Consider the following 17136-nt stretch of genomic DNA (forward strand, 5'->3'; position numbering starts at 1 on the left):
ATGAATACAGAAACATATCTAAGAACTGTTTCCATTCTTTGTTAAAATCAACCACATGTTCTTTGGAGTTACTATTCATAACTGCATTGGTAATAGTGCAGTCATGAATATTGATAATCCATTAATTAGTGATGAGTTTTTGATAAATCAATTGGATTTAATTATAGATGAGGTTATTCTCTTAAATGCATTAAAATTAGAATCTAAATGTCTGAATGTTTTAGTAAATTTCTACAATATAAATGTGATGTAGCTGTAAATATGTTGTAGTATTCCCATAAGTTATCCTAATAACAAACCGTGGGTAACACAGGAAGTCAAAGCTGTCCTCAACATGAAGAAGAAGGCTTTCAGGAGCAAAGTGAAGGAGGAGATGAAGGCAGCACAGCGGGAGGTGAAACGCTGCCTGAGGGAAGCAAAGGACACCTACAGGAGGAAGGTGGAGCAGAAGTTGGAGAGGAACAATATGAGGGAGGTCTGGAATGGTGTGAAAACCATCACAGGCCACAACACCAAGAAGAGCACAGTGGGGGGGACTGTGGAGAAGGCAAACGAACTTAACAACTTCTTCAACAGGTTTGACCAGCCCACAACCCCCCCACCCTCACCTTCACTACAGAGTCCAATCCCCACTCTCCTACCTCCCTCGCTTCCCCCCCTTCCTGACACCATGACACCCCCCTCCTCCAATCCCTCTCTCAGCAGCAAGACATCTCCCCCCCTCCCCTCTGCCCAAACATCTCCCAGTGTCACAGTGGATCAGGTCAGGAGACAACTGAGGAAGCTTCGCCCCAGAAAGGCAGCAGGCCCAGACAAGGTGTGTCCTAGGATGCTAAAGGCGTGTGCTGCTGAACTTGGGGAGCCGCTACAACGAGTCTTCAACCTCAGTCTGCGACTGGGGAGAGTGCCCGCCCTATGGAAGACATCCTGCATCGTCCCGGTCCCCAAAAAGAACCGGCCCAATGAGCTGAATGACTTCCGACCGGTGGCACTGACGTCACATCTTATGAAGACTCTAGAGCGGCTCTTCCTCAACCTCCTCCGACCACAGGTACAACATGCCCAGGACCCACTACAGTTTGCATACAAGGCGGGTGTCGGAGTGGAGGATGCCATCCTGTACCTCCTACACAGAGCCCACTCACACCTGGATGGGGGAAAAGGCACGGTCAGGATCCTGTTTCTGGACTTTTCCAGTGCCTTTAATACCATCCGGCCCTGTATGCTTCAGGAAAAACTGAACAGGATGGAGGTGGACCCCTGCCTGGTGGCTTGGATCTCCGACTACCTCACCGACAGACCACAGTACGTCAGGCTGAAGGACATCACGTCTGACACAGTGGTCAGCAGCACAGGAGCACCACAGGGAACTGTGCTGTCCCCTCTTCTCTTCACCCTGTACACCTCTGACTTCGGCTACAACTCTGAATTATGCCACATTCAGAAGTTTGCAGACGACACAGCCATCATGGGGTGTATCTGGGATGATCAGGAAGAGGAGTACAGAAGTCTGGTGAGGAACTTTGTCGCATGGAGTCACACAAACCACCTGCAACTCAACACCTCAAAGACTAAGGAACTGGTTGTGGACTTCGGGAGATCTAGAGCAGGTCCACTGCCGGTTCAGATAGAGGGGGAGGAGGTGGAGGTGGTCAACAAGTACAAGTACCTCGGGCTGTGGGTGGACAATAAACTGGACTGGTCATGCAACACAGAGCACCTGTATAAAAAAGCCCAAAGCCGACTGTACTTCCTCAGGAGGCTGAGGTCTTTTAACATCTGCAGGAAGCTCCTGAGGATGTTTTACCAGTCAGTGGTTGCTGGAGTACTTTTCTATGCTGTGGTGTGCTGGGGGAGCAGCACAGCAAAGAAGGACTCATCCAGGCTGGAGAAACTGATCAGGAGGGCTAGCTCTGTGGTCGGCATGAAGCTGGACACTCTGGTGACAGTGGCAGAGAAAAGGACATTAAAGAAACTGATGGACATTATGGACAATGCCAGACATCCTCTGCACACGGCCATTAACAACCAGAAGAGTCTGTTCAGTGACAGGTTGCTTCTCCCAAAGACAAGAACTAACAGACTTAAAAACTCCTTTGTCCCACACGCCATCAGACTGTTTAACTCCTCTCTGGAGGGGAGAGGGAGGGGAAACAGGAGGACAAAGGAGGGGGGAACAACTAAGCTGTAGTGCCTCTTCACCTCACTGTGCAATACCTTTTGTGCAATACTTTTGTAAATAGTCAACGGTGCAATAGACTCAATACTTGAAATGTGCAATTCACTTGTATTTTTATTTTTATTCCTATTTATTATATTTATCCCCTTCGTATATTTTATTTATATTGTCTCTGTATTTATATATATGTGTGTGTGTATAACTCTGTAACTTCTGTCGGTGCTGTGCTTTTTTGGAAATCGAATTTCCCAGAGGAACCCACCCGAGGGATTAATAAAGTTCTATCTAATCTAATCTAATCTAATCTAATCTAAGTAAAATAGAGGGGTAAATGTAAAAAATAAATAAATGACTAAAAAGGGGTAGAAATCAGTATTTGTGCTTCAGGCATATATGAACATATCTATTCAGTATAGGTTTACTATTGCATTATGTATTTTTTTTCTGTGCAGAGCTTGATTAAAGTCTTGGATTTAAAAAAGAAACATCATGTAGGGTAGATTTAAAACAGGAACAAAACTGTTTATGAAATGCTGGTGCCATCCTTGCTTTTTAAAGAATGTGTTCTGTTAAAATGTGTTTTTCTCACAGCGTCTCTGGGTCGGATTTACAATGAAGCATCCAAACTAACAAAATGTTTAAGAGTTAGTAGACCAATCAAAATGTGGGAGACTAGATATATAGTAACAAACCTCCTGTTGGCTAAATAACTAAAGCTGAGTTTAAAGGCAGAGGGAAACACTGATGATCACACAAGCTTTGTTCGGGGTGAGATGGCAATTAACATTTGTTAAGTTTAAATTTGTTGAGTTAAACATATAAATAAAACTTAACTGTAGTTTGTTCCCCTTAAGTGCAAATAGTGTTAGGATAATTCTTTTTACAATTTATGTTTTTAAAATATAAATCCTGTTTAATTTTACTAGTGCGATTTACAGATTCGCCTAGGATCCGGTTTGATCCAAGAGGAGAATCAAAGCCCTTGGAGGGTTTCCTCAGAAGGGGCATAAGGTGTAACAAATCTACCAAATCAAATATGTGGAGCTGTCCGCTGTAGCGAGCCCTTGTGAATAGCTGGGGAAAGGATTTCTTCATTTTGCCATGGTTGGGCCTCCATATATTCGCGTGAGCGTACAGAAGTCTTTATCGATTCCACATATCCAGCCACGTGAGGGGTTAAGCTAATCCAAAGTCGGTTAACTGGCCTCTGATGTGTGTTATCCGGTCCCCGCTTCGGTTTTCTAACGGAATAACTGACCTGCTCGTGTCCGTGTGTGATTTAGTAGACTTGACAGCCACACACCTGTGACACCGCATCTCATTAACATATCAATGCGCAGTCACAGCCTACCTGCTAATTAAACCGGGAAACCGCCACTTATTGTTCATGAAGCGCTTGGTGAGATAATTTAAAATAACGGGGATTATTTCACTGATGATGAGCTGAAGTCACGCAGACCTTTTTTTTTTTCTTTTTTATCGCAGCTTTGTTGCCATAACAGCGTGAAGCCGTGGTGCTTTGCAGTGATTTTTTTTCCTCCGGAGGTTTTGCTGCCTAACAGCGCCTCTTAGCTGTTCAATGTAAATCAACGTAAAGCTCCGCATCGAGACGCTTATTGCTCGATTTCGGACTTGCCTTGTATAGTCAACAACACGGTCTCCTGCCAAACAGCCACGGCTGTCGCACGCACGCGTGAAATCTGACGTGATGCTCTTGCCACCGTCCCATTCAGCCGCTTGTTGGGATCCTCCCTTCAGACAGTCGTGCGTATGCGCTGGTAAAGAAACGACGGCATTGTCAGAGCGGTGTTTAAACAGAAACGACCAGTTAACAGAAATCAATCAATAGGTAACGTGATCCGGGCTGATTTCCTGCGGCAATGTAAAGATGGCGAGAGTGCTCCACAACTTGCTGATATTTTTAATCAGTCTTGCGCTGAAAATCAGAGTTTTGGGGTATTGGTCATTGATATACGGTTATTGTGCTCTTTGCGCCATCGTAGCCCTGCTGAAACTTTGGTGGAACATCGTTTTAAGGCCGACAACAACCTTCCAATGGGTGATTCGTGAAACTCCCCCGGCTTGTCTGAATGACACGTCCTTGGGAACCCACTGTTATGTTAGGATCAAGGTAAGAGACGCGCACGCACTTGGACATGAAAGGTGTCTGTAAGGGTAACAGCCTTTGTGTGTGTATGTGTGTGTACGGACGCCAGGGTGTTCACGTGTAAAAAAAGCAAAAAAAACCCGCCTCAACACCTTTCCGCCGTGTCGCGTCGTGAAAATCCAAACGGGGCCCGATGTTTTAGCACAATCTCGAAGCGTCTGTTTGTTTTTGCGAAGCGCTTCTATTTATTTATTTGTAATGTTTTTGGTGGAGTCAAGGCTTGCTGGCGCGGAGCTCAGGTGGTGCTGAAAGAACAGCTCCTCCGCCTCACGTCTCTGCATGCAGCGTGCTGCCAGCCTCTAACTACCAACCTACAGTGTGTGTTCAGGATTATGTAATTAAAATATCAAAGCATGTCCCGATGTGAGGGGTGGAAGAATTATTCACATCCTAGACTTCGGAATGACTACCAACACAAGATGTACTTAAAGCATGACAAGTACAGCAGCGTGTACCTGTCATTCTTATATTATGGGATTGTCATTAGTAACGTATTAATATAAGAAGGAATTCTGATCTACTTCATGATCTGTTGGAGAATAGCAATGTGTTTAAAAATAAATGTTCCACAAAAGTAGCAGAGAATGACAAATACCTTAAACAAGTACTAGAATACATGTACACTGTTTTAGCGCAAGAACACTCATATGTGCCTGTTAAAGCATGTGCTTCTTAGTCATAAACCAAAGTTTTCCATGAGCAAATGAATCTGATCTGCAGTGAGCACAGTGCATGAAGGGTTTGGTTGAAAACAACACGGTGCAGGGGAAATAATTAAAGTGAACAGAATAAATCTGCTGACGTGTAACCATACAAGAAAGAAAAAAGTACTGCAAGTATATGTCCATGGAAGCAGATTACTTTACAGAACCATAAAATTGCAAATAAAATTTGATCAAATATTAAAATGAATTGGGATGAACAGCTAAATATCCATCCATAATACCATTCATCCACTCCATCCATTGTTTCCACTTATCCAATTCAGGGTTACGCCGGAGCCTATCCCAGCTGTCATAGGGCAGGAGGTAGGGTACACCCGGGACGTGTCACTAGTCCGTCACAGGGCTGATACAGAGAGACAGACAACCTTTCACACTCACATTCACACCAATAGCCAATTAGAATCACCACTTAACCTAAAATTCATGACTTTGGACCGTGGGAAGAAGTTAGAGTATCCAGAGGGAGCTTGCAGGCATGGGGAAAATATGCAAACTCTACACAGAAACCCTCTGCTGTCCGGAGGATTTACTGTGATGTGACAGTGCTAACCACTGTCCCACCATGTCACAATGAGAGGCTAAAAATAGTAAGTAAAATTCAATATGAAGAAGGGAAAACCTGCATTTCTGCTCTGTCTGTCCAGCTCACTGACAGTGTCAACAGAAAAAATAATATTTATAACTATCCTGCTCACACAAAGAAAACTTGTACACATACTCAAACACATTGGAAAGATCAGCACAAATCCTGCTGACCATCCAAAAAGCACATCACTCAGAAATCTATCCTAATATTTGCTAAATCTGCAGAGACTGTGGTTTTCTGATATATTCAGAGAAAGATCCTCCAAAGCACCTAATCCCCACTAAATAAAAACAGAGAAGCTTTTCTATCTGACACTTAATGACACCTCAAGGTGGGGATTGTGGGGGATTGTCTTTCTCTTTAAATAGCCCAATAATATTGCTTTCTTTGTATTTGATTTGTTTTATAATAGACTCTAGTCCAAGCAGTAGCATTTTGAAGTGCGCTAACACCCATTTCATTTCAACATGTGACATAAAATTCATCAACAGAATTATAAAACTATATGTATTAGAACAAAATCATTCAATATACAAGTACCTGTCTGATACTCGGTTTTCTTAATATAATGATTACTGCGGATGTTATTTCGCATCACCTGCAATTTGATCCTAAGTGTAGCCGCGAAGCCTCTAAACCAAGCAGAGCAAGCACAATAAAGTGACCCTGAAGTTTCTTGTTACAATGCTTCGTTTTGCTAAATAGGAACTAAATCTGCCCCCACTGCCTAAAAACAGAAACACCTTTGGCTTCTTATTATCTCACTTGAGCTATTGAACTTCATCAAAAACAATCAATTCAACTTTATCAGCTGACTTTGACTCTAGAATATGCCCAACTTAAATCCATCTTAGCAACATGTCTGTAGAAGCAGGAGTTTGGTGATATCACAACTAAGGAAGCAGTCCTGCATGTAGCTTACACAAGTGTAGTGCAGGAACCTGAAGCTTCAGGTGGGTTAAGGACTTTAGAGTAAAGTAGGGGACTTTTTGTGTCAGCCCGCTATTGCGCAGCTTTCCTCTTTGCTTCTGTTTAATGCTGAAATCTATTTCAGCTGTTGTAGGGTGAGAGGAAGGTTACGCCCAGAGCAGGTCACCAGTTTATTGCAAAGGTCTAAGCCGTATTTTCCTGTTTTTGATTCACCTGACTGCCTTGTGTAGAGATGCTTCAATAATCTCAAGCCTACAATGCGCACTTAAAGTATTTGTTGTTCTTTCTCAGAACCCCAAACAGTGATATATGAGAAAGAAAAGCAAAAAAAATAAAAAATCCCCACATTTCTGAGGCACAGCTTTGATATGTTTCTTAAAAAGATTTAAAAAATCAAACCCTGTTAAATCTAATGAACTTCCAACTATTTAAACACAAGTGTTTACATTAACTTGTTCTTCTTCTCTACTCTCACTTTTTCCATCAGATGGAAATATTGTAGGTGTCTTCTGCATAATTTTATTTATCTTTCATGAGCCTTTAGTTTGACATATTGGGGACACTGCTTGTCTTGTCTTTAAACTTTCAAAATGAAACATTTGCATATTATAGCACTTTAGATTATTTAGGAAGATTAAATGTGGATGTAAGAAATGTGGGCAGGTGTTGTCATAATTTTCTTTTGTGTTAAAATTACACATGTACATTTAAATGTCTACAAACATTTCCTGAAGGAGTCTTGAAGTTTGTTAGAGCACTTAGTATTCTGCAGAAACAAATTCACAAGAGTGTTTCAGGTCCAGTAAACATGATTTTACAAGCTTGTGATACACTGATTCTTATTTAATGGCTCAAAAGAAAACGAGCTATTCCTGTCTTGTTTCCCCGTAGTAGTTTTCCCTGCAGCTCCCCTCAGTAACAGTCACTTAGGAGCGCTGGCTTGTTCCGTTGTGTTCACTAAATGGCTTTGGATAAAAGTGACGGCTGAAGTGTTCATGTGCAAATGTGTCTTTGTGTGTCTTGTTTCTGTGCAGGAGTCTGGCCTCAGGTTCCACTATGTTGCTGCTGGTGAGAGAGGAAAGCCCCTCATGTTGTTTCTGCACGGCTTCCCTGAGTTCTGGTAGGTCAGAGGCAAATCAGGGTCAGAGTAACAGTAAAAGCTTCTCTAAACCAGACTGTAAGATGTTGTGTTGTGCAGTTGTATTTGGTATTTGCTGCATTGGTCATCTCTCTAAAATTTCCATTATGAGGATTCCTCCCTTGCTCAGCAGCAGTGTTAAATCTCTGCGATCTGGCTGTGGGCCTGCAAAAACAAATCCAAGCCAGCAGAGAGGAGTCCTCATTCACAGACATGATTTGCCATCGGGGGAAAGGGGTCCAAAGCATTCAAGCTCTCTTCCTCCTGATATGAAATGAAAAATGATGTTGAGTGTTGCGTCTGGATCAGGGCCAAAGAGCTTGTCAAGAACTGTAAGCCCGTCCATATCTCTAGCATGCTATCTAAGCTGCGGACAGGACAGGGATTAATTAACGGTAGAGGGGAGCTCTTTCTGCTTCACTTGACATATCCTTCAGAGGAACGATGAAACTGTACTGAGGTGCTTGGAAAGAGTGCTTTTTAAAATGTGCTAATTCCCTTTCAGAAATAAGAAAGATGAGACTTTGTGTTCAGGAGGGGGATGGAGGGCTGCAAGGGGCTTATTTTCCTTCAGCCCTCTTCTGTATTCAAAGATCTAAGGGTTCAGAGCCGGGATCTTATCCTGACTCATCAGAATCACAGGCAGGGCTCTGCATTTTGCTTTTCCCCCCGTTACTCGGCTGAGGAGGAAGAGGACAAGGAGGAGGGGGGCTGACAAGATCTTCAATTAGGAAGTCATCCCAGTCCACATCAGTGGGCGGATTAGAATCTAAAACAGCTTCTATTATCCAGAGGTGACCTTCACTCAGCTGGAAAGAAAGCTGAGTGCTAGTTTCTAAAAGAGAGTTTGCAAAGTTGGTTTGTAAGAATCGTAATCGCAGGGAAAGGCCTGTGAACACACTTGCGTAATGTGCTGTTTGGACTTAGAGACCCCAGATGTTTAACAGAAAGAGTCTGTGTCATAGACTCTGGGACTGGAGATAAAAAGACAAACAAGAGGCTTTCCATTTTGTTAACTTATCCTTCCTTGCATCTTCTCACCTTCTGTGGCCTGGAAATTATATTCCTTCAGCTATCAGTTCCTTAATTGCTCCTGAAGGAGAAAGAAAGCTTGTGGAGGAGCTAGGAGTGAGGAAGCACAGGTGTGTCCTAAGCAAAAGTCATTTATCAAGAGGCATGATGGATAAATGCCGTACGTCACCATAGAAAACATAGAGTGTTTACTTCGTTGTGCTTCTCATGCTAATCCTGAGAAGAGACGCGAGTTCAGAAAACAAGGGAAGTTGCTAGAATTGTGAAAAACACACATATTTACCCTGAAGAGAGAAAATAATTTATTACGCAAATCATCCATATGTCCATACCTTTATTGCTACTTATTCAGGTCTCTGTCAGACAGCAGTTTAATCAGAGATACTCAGATCTCGCTCTTCTTGGCCACCTCTTTCAGGGGGACACTGTCTTAAGCCAGCCAAGAGATATAATCTCTCTGCCCTGGGGTTTTCTCCCAGTGGGACATGCCTAAAACATCTCTAGGAATTAAGGAGGCATGCTAGTCAGGTGCCCGAAGCACCTCAACTGCCTTGTTTTGAAGTGCGATGTTGCTGTCTAACTACATTAGGAGAAATGGAAGAACCCCTAAAAGAGGAGAATGGGCTTTAAATCCACCATAGTAGAAAATGAATGAATGTTTGAGCAAAAGTAAGACTGTAGAAGGGGTTCATAAAGTGTTTTAGGCACAAATTACTTTCTTGTTCCTTAGCTGTATAAATGACACATTATCTTTACGCTTTTAAAGACATTAAACACTGTCCCCGTTATAAGGTTTCTTTGAAGGTTTGAAGTCTAATTTTAGATCCGTTTTGAAAGCTTTTGATAATTTGTTACATAACTGTGATTTTGTTTTTACCTACTTATGTATTATATGTAATATAAATGTCAATAAACTTAAATTGAAAAATCTCTATATCCATGAGAAACGGGCATTAACCTGCATCGTCTTGTCAATAATACTTGTCAAATGTGTGTGTGCCTCAGGTTTTCCTGGCGTTACCAGCTGCGTGAGTTCAAGAGTGAATTTCGTGTGGTGGCCATCGACATGAGGGGCTACGGGGAGTCCGACCTGCCGCTCTCCACTGAGAGTTACCGCTTCGAATACCTGGTCACGGATGTCAAAGATATTGTGGAGTACTTAGGTGAGGAAACACGGGAGAACTGCGTGCCTGTAATCTCGGAATCAGTCCGAGGAGCGGAGAGTGTTTTGACAGCTACTTGGGTCAAAAATAAACTTGTTTATCAATGTTACGCCGTGGACAGCCTTCAGGCCTGCAGCACGGCATGACAAACTTCCTGTGACTCATTCTAAGTGAGCATGGGACACTGCAGATACAGAGCCCAAAGCCTGCTGACTGCGTGCTAACACTGGCAGGGAGCTAGCCTGAGGTGGTGTGCACATACCAGCTAATGATTATCTGGCCAGAATGACAGTTTTTGCTCTTTAACTGGCCAACGTATCTCAGTGTTTTTCCTGTCATTTCAGCACGGCTTACACACTCTATCAGGTAATCTGTCTCAGCCCTGAAATGTCGCTGAAGATTGTGTTCAGTGGACATGAGCCCTTTCATTCTCCTTCACACCTGTCGCCTCACATCTAAATGTGTTAACACGGCTGTTTCAGTGTCAATTACAAGGAAGCCGAAAAGGTCGTGTCTTGATTTTCCTGCATAGTCTTTGAGGTGCTTTCTTCAATCTTTTCAGTATCAAAGAAAATTTCTGTTTTATTACAGCAATATTTTACTGTAGGAGTTCTGTAGATCTGGAAACGCAGACACACGGTTAAAATGAACCAAAACGTGGGCATGAAACTCTGTCGGTCGCACTCCTCCATGGTAGCCAAACACAAATGGAAGACACACGAAAGGCAGAGGAACTGTTAGCAGCATTTTCATTTCAAATGCAGTTTGAACTTAAAATATAGGGCTTCAAATAATCTCTCTAAACTGCTGCCTACAACCTTTCTGGTTATCTGACGCTCTTGTTCTTGTCCATTTAAGTTTCCTTGTAGCACTGTTGAAATTTCCAGGACTCAGCAAGTACCTAATAATCAAAGATGAATCAGTTAAATGTGACAGAAGAAGGCGTAAACATTGTTAAACACTGACGTAATTCTGCCTTTTAAACTTTTCTGAGGTAAACAAATGAGGAGTGATCATAAAATTTTGCAACCCAAACCATAAAAATTAAAAAAAAAAACTATCACTGCTTTCCTCAGCAGTGATACAACTTTACCAGCCCTACTTTCATTTTCAGATCACTTTCCTTTTTTAACACCTGGAGTTGGTGAACTTTGTGATCACATCATGTGTTACATTTACATGTTCATTACTTCAAAGTCATTCATAGGTAATATCTGGCTCTTCAGTTTAGTGTTATGTTTCAAAATTTCTTTTATCCTTCAGGTAGTGACTGGATGATCAAGGATTGGAAAAGCAGTCAGGAAAATGGAAGGATTAAACAAAGCTTTCTGCAGCTGCCTGTTGCAGCTATAAATCGAATCAATGAGAGGTGAAACTCGACCACAACAGTCAAGCTGTGGCCTGTAACATCAAAACATTAAGCTGAGAGGTTGTGCATCTTTGAAATGCTGGAAGGAACTGCAATCAGTCTGTAACGCTCTGTGCACTGCACAAATTAAATTGAACCATTGATTTTTTTTTTTATATTGTAGCTTTTTAAAAAGCCACAAGTGTTCTATCACGATGTTTTGCATCTCGTTACATTGTTCTGGCTGTCCCGGTCAATTACCTAACAGGTTTTTGGGAGCTAAGCACTCAGTCATGCACATTGCTGAGCAAATCACTTAATGGTTATTTCAGTGGAAGAAGGAAAGCACTGATTGTTTGATAACTGCTCTTCTCTAATCTGTGATCAACTCTTAGAGCCAATGAGAGCCACCCAGCTGCCTGCATTCACAGAACACATGTTATGCTAGTTACCATGTCGGTAGCAGATTTCAGCGTTTTCAGTAAACTGCTAACAGCCCAAAAGGCGGACAGCTGAAAGAGCCGTGGTGCTCTGTTATTTTCCAGATGTAGTTCCCCGTCTAAGATTATAGACTCTTCCTCTGTAGCATCAGCAACATCAGTGGGGCCTGCTGGGGTGATTCATATTAGTAGGTGTAAATGGTGCGACCTCAGGTAAGGGGATCAGTTTGTAGCAACTGCAACAGTAATGTGATCAGACTGAAGCCTTGACTTTGGTCAGCATTTGGCTGAATGTCATGAAATCCATCCTTTGATGAGTGTAAATGTCCTCTGAGAAAGTCAACAGTGATTTTCAGGCAGTGGCATTTTTAAAAAAAATTTTTTTTACACAATGGACTGTATCAGTGTAACAAAGTGGCTAGACCCTGTGGCATCACCCACTGTGTCAATTTGGGGCTTTTTATCCTCTTTTTTTTTTAAACCGTAAGGGACCATTTACGAACCAAAGGGCCAGTTGCATGAATCGTATTTACCATTTTGCAGCTATAGCACAAGCACAGCAGACAGCTATCAAATTACACTGATGTAATTTCGCTGGGTGATTTTTTGGTTTATATATTTTTTTAATTTTTCGGATTTAAATGAAGACATCTGACAAAATGACCATTGCATTTGCCAACAAGTGTTCTGTAGCTCAAAACGCACTCCGGTACTAAATATATTATGACTTAAACATAGTAAAATAATGCTGCAGACACATCCAGTTCAACCCAACAAGAGTTCAAAGTACCCCACTGACATCCTGTATGTAAGAAAGCAGTCGGTATACAGCTTCAACCAAAGCCATTAAATCCTCCCTGCTGCTGCTCACTATGTTGGCTTCACTTTTGAGCCACAGAGATTGTTGCTTAGGTTTAACGTTAGAATGGACTTCCAGCTTCCTTCATTCGTGTTTTATTTCTTCCAAGGTTACAACAGATGTTGCCTCGTTGGCCACGACTGGGGTGGGACCATAGCGTGGCTGTTTGCGATTCACTACCCCGAGATGGTGACAAAACTCATTGTTCTCAACTGTCCGCATCCGTCTGTGTTCACAGGTATGATTTCAGGACGGTGTGCTGGAAAATCAGTATTCTCCACGCTAATTAGAGAAGCTCTGGTTTGACTCTTGGGTTATTACTGTAATTATTAATGATAATTAGGAAGTGTTATTACTTCAGTTGCATGTTTGCATCCATCTGGCAAATCCTCCTCTGCATTAAGTGCAAGTTGATGAGACACTAATTAGAGGAGGCTAATATGAAGCTGGAACAGCTGGTTTAAATGGTGCAGACAGAGAGGCACCTGAGTTATCATGTCCACAAGAAACCTGCCCTTTAATTATGTCGAGAAACTAAATGTCCCCTTTCTTCTCCTTTCCTCTCCTCCAGATTATGCCCTGCGTCACCCGAGCCAGCTGCTGAAATCCAGTCATTACTTTTTCTTCCAGCTGCCCCGCTTCCCAGAGCTCATGCTCTCCATCAATGATTTCAAGGTGGTCTGTTGTGTGTGGACTTTCAATGTCAAGGTCGTGTGTGGACGTGCATGTGCAATAGTGTACCTCGCACATTACGAGCAGTGTCTATTTTTGGTGTTTACATCAGGTCAAACTGCAGGAAATGTGTGGATTACAGATTATTACAAAATAATATCCGGATTTTTAAAATATTGTTAGTAATTAATCATTTAATTTCTTATTTTCTCAATTTTGTTATCTTCTTCTTCCCATTGTTTAAAAGTAATTGTACTTAATATTATCTTGTCTTCGTGTTAGAAGATTTACAAATACACACAGTTTGTATTTTATCTTTCAGTGATCAGATTCTAGTTGTTCTCTCAGTATTTCCGGTGCTTGATTATTCCCGGAGTTTGATGTGAGGTTGCCACTGTTCTCATGTCTGTTCATTAAATATTAAGCAACAGCTGGGAGCTTAGCTTACCTTAGTTAGCATGTAGACTGAAAATAAAGACTAACCTGACTCGGTTCATCAACAGCTAATTAACACATAGCGCATAGAGCAGTGCCTCGGGTTATTTTTTGTAGCTACAATTTACAGACTACTAAACACCTCATACGCAGTTAATCAGTTGTTGTGAAAGCAAAGACACAGAGAAAATGCTGATGTGTTGAAACGAGGACAGCTTGCTGTGTCTGTGTGTGTATTGCTGTTAGTTTAAAACAATGATAAACACCTCAAACCAAGTCTTTCCTTTTTGTAACTGCCCAGATTTCCCTGCAGTTTTCACCACAGGCTGAGGATTTCTACAGTATACCATCATTGATTTGCACACCACACATGCAGGAAATAGAGAAAAGGTGAAAGGTTAGCCAAAATATGACAAACACTGATCCAAACCACCTCAAATCTCCGCTTATTGTGAGTTTAATGTCACTGTAAAACTAAAAACTACTTTCTATTTAAATTCCTTGTTTTATAATTATTTAAGCATTTCTAAGACACTGGTGTTATATCACCTAGTATAATCAATATGTCAGAGTTTTGCTAATTAAATGAAAGAATGCTGCCATATGCTCGCGCTGGTGCACAGCATGCAGTGTCGTCGAGCCAGCAGAGAGTCAGAGAGCCAGAGCTGTGACTGAAGGTCATCAGAGCTGATTTCACCACAGAAGTACCTTTTCTGACTCGCGTTACAGCGACATGGACGTCCTTCAGTGAATGCTGTCTAGATCAGAACGTACCGCCCATGCAAACCTCACTCAGTGTTTGCTGCTGTGTCTCTGCTGCAGGCTCTGAAGGCTTTGTTCACCAGCCGCAGCACAGGGATCGGCAGGAAAGGCCGATGGCTCACCGCAGAGGATCTGGAAGCCTACCTGTACGCACTCTCACAACCGGGAGCTCTAACAGGAGCCCTCAACTATTACAGGAATGTCTTCAGGTGGGGAATTCACTCAGCCAAGGATGGATTATGTGAAAGGATTTTTAAAATCTCTATATAACAGTGATATGTCATATGTGTTAAGCAAAATCTGTATGATTTATAAGATATCAAAGAATAATATTAAAGCTAAAAAGCTGTTAAAAACACACCAAATAAAAGTTTGCTCTCTTACATTAAAATAGGAATACTGAAGATCAGCAGTATGCACAGTTCAGTTCTAAACATTCAGAGAAAGCGCTCCACGATGAGGTGCAAGGACAGGCCCAGTGTTTTGGCACCACAGTCTCAGCTGTGACTGCCACGGTCATGTCAGCTGCAAAATAAATGAGCAGTAAACTGCCAGACACATAGCAGAAAATAGCTGTTTTAAATGTTTTTTACTCGTTGAGTTTTTGTTCATGCTTGAAAAGTAATTTTCAGTTGTGTCAGTTTAATAAACGTTATGTTCTACGCTCCAAGGATAAACGAGGTTTTTGTTGTGTAGTTTGCATTTAGTAGCACCATCTACTGTCAGAACTCTGGGGGAACAGAAAACTGAGCCTCTACTTCTGTCAGTGCTACAATACTGTCTCATATTCACATTCACATCTTTCCTACACGTTTACTGGCAAACAATGGTCCGCATAAACGAGATCAAAGAAAATCTCAGTGCATGCAATTTTGACATGTGACCTATACATGCATGGCTGAGCGGGCCATCTGCTCCCTTCTCAAGCAATGAGTTATCTCAGAGTAGCTTTTGTATGCTTACGTAAAAGAAATCTCAGTGACCCATGCCCACTTAGTCTGTCTGTTCGTGGATAGCATACCTAAATGCAGAGGGGACAAAAATAGGTGAATGCACAGTCAACATTCAGCCATCCTTTTAAATGTATATCTGCTTTCTGGTCTGAGACAGGATGGAGGCTGGAGGACGTCTCGGCAGAAGCGTGCCGTACTGCATGTGATGTTTAACAACTGTGATACTACAGAACAGGATGTTAAATTAAGACCCAGGTGCTGCGGGTCCATCGGAAATCTGGTACATGACATGAATGGACATGAATCCCTCCATCCATCCATTCTCTTCCACTTATCCTTAACATGGTTGTGAGGAGCTCGGAGTCAATCCTAGCTACATTAAATATAGTTTAATGTTGCTGGGATAAATATAGTTTTGTGAAGTTTTTGTGCCGTCTGAGAGAGAAGTACTCTGTCGGGATAATAAGGTACTCTGAGGTCGTGTGAGATACGATGAGGCTTGATTGTTCTGAACTTTGTATGTAAGGAGAAGGATTTAAAATTAAATTCTGGAGATAACAGGAAGCCAGTGAAGAGAATATGGGACGAATGTGATCAACTGAAGGCTTTTCATGTCGCTCCTTTCTTTCTGTAGCTCCCTCCCTCTGAGCCATAACCACGTCAGGTCTCCGGTGCTGCTGCTGTGGGGAGAGCGGGATGCCTTCTTGGAACAGGAAATGGCCGAGGCTTGCCGCCTCTACATCAGGAATCATTTCCGTCTTAACATCATTTCCGGGGCCAGTCACTGGCTGCAGCAGGACCAGCCCGATATCGTAAACACCCTCATATGGACCTTCCTCAAGGAGGGCGAGGGACGTAAAAGCTACAGGAACTAAATCCACAGCGAGGCCTCCTCCAGCACCTCTCCTCTCCCCACTCACTCCCTGGAAGCCTGGAATGTGCCTGTGACACCAAGCAACATAGTGATAATGCAATCATTCTTTAAATCTTTCACATGTTTCAGATATTTTTTAAAGAAGTCAGCCGTAAAGGAAGAAATCAAAGCACACTTCACCAGAGAGGACACCGAACAGTACGCGTGACACATATTCAAGATGTTTTTTGCACACGACATCCGCCTTAAAGTTTGTCGGTTTCAGCATTACAAATGTGTGGCAGAATCTCCTTTGTGACTTGTATTGTGTGGTGCCTTTTTAACTTTCGAGCTGTCGCAGTGTAACGATGTCCTGCGAGACTGGGGATGTGGCGTCGCCTGCTATACTTGTGTGTTTCAACGGGTCGCTCCACTCCACTTTGGGCACAGTCCTTTGGGAGGCGTAACCCTCCCACTCCCTTTATCAGGTAGTGTTGCTGAAAAAAGCTTTTTTTTCCCCTCGAAGATTAATGCTCAAATGTAGAGAATGTTATCTTCCTGTATAGAAATGTCAGTGATGGTTGACTATTGTACTATTTTGTATCTCTTCCTACACACTGCATTTTGAAATTCACTGAGCCAGGTCTACACCATTTGATTTTATAAATAAACTAAGTGTCAAACTGTCAGACTTCACTGCTTTTTAAAAAAAAGATAATAACGGATTTGAAGTTAAAAGCAGAAAACCTCCAGATGCCCCTCTGTGTGTCTGTTACTGTCTCAGATTTAAAAAGAACTACCAGAAATAGCAATGGATGCTCTGTTAAATATAGCACAGAGCTGAGTGGCACTGCATATTTATACCTCCACTGTGTGCAAACAGAAATGTTCATG

General features: G+C 42.2%; 1 protein-coding gene across 3 annotated transcripts; it reads left to right on the plus strand.

Annotated features, from left to right (window-relative positions):
- The first annotated feature begins 2918 nt into the window (after positions 1 to 2918).
- Positions 2919 to 16931, plus strand: ephx4 (epoxide hydrolase 4). Of its 3 annotated transcripts, none has more exons than XM_026159841.1 (7): positions 2919 to 2947; positions 7622 to 7707; positions 9763 to 9920; positions 12677 to 12805; positions 13139 to 13242; positions 14497 to 14645; positions 16024 to 16931. In XM_026159841.1, the coding sequence occupies exons 1-7, from the start codon at positions 2924 to 2926 to the stop codon at positions 16262 to 16264; spliced, it is 891 nt and encodes a 296-aa protein (XP_026015626.1). In that variant the 5' UTR covers positions 2919 to 2923; the 3' UTR covers positions 16265 to 16931. The 3 variants fall into 3 exon arrangements, 2 of the variants coding, with proteins under 2 accessions (XP_026015626.1, XP_026015624.1); XR_003271295.1 differs by lacking the exon at positions 2919 to 2947 and adding an exon at positions 3749 to 4310 and having other exon boundaries at positions 14497 to 15669; positions 16024 to 16090; XM_026159839.1 differs by lacking the exon at positions 2919 to 2947 and adding an exon at positions 3756 to 4310.
- The last annotated feature ends 205 nt before the right edge of the window (positions 16932 to 17136 follow it).

The sequence above is a fragment of the Astatotilapia calliptera genome, chromosome 23 (genome assembly GCF_900246225.1).
Source record: "Astatotilapia calliptera chromosome 23, fAstCal1.2, whole genome shotgun sequence".
Classification (NCBI taxonomy): domain Eukaryota; kingdom Metazoa; phylum Chordata; class Actinopteri; order Cichliformes; family Cichlidae; genus Astatotilapia; species Astatotilapia calliptera.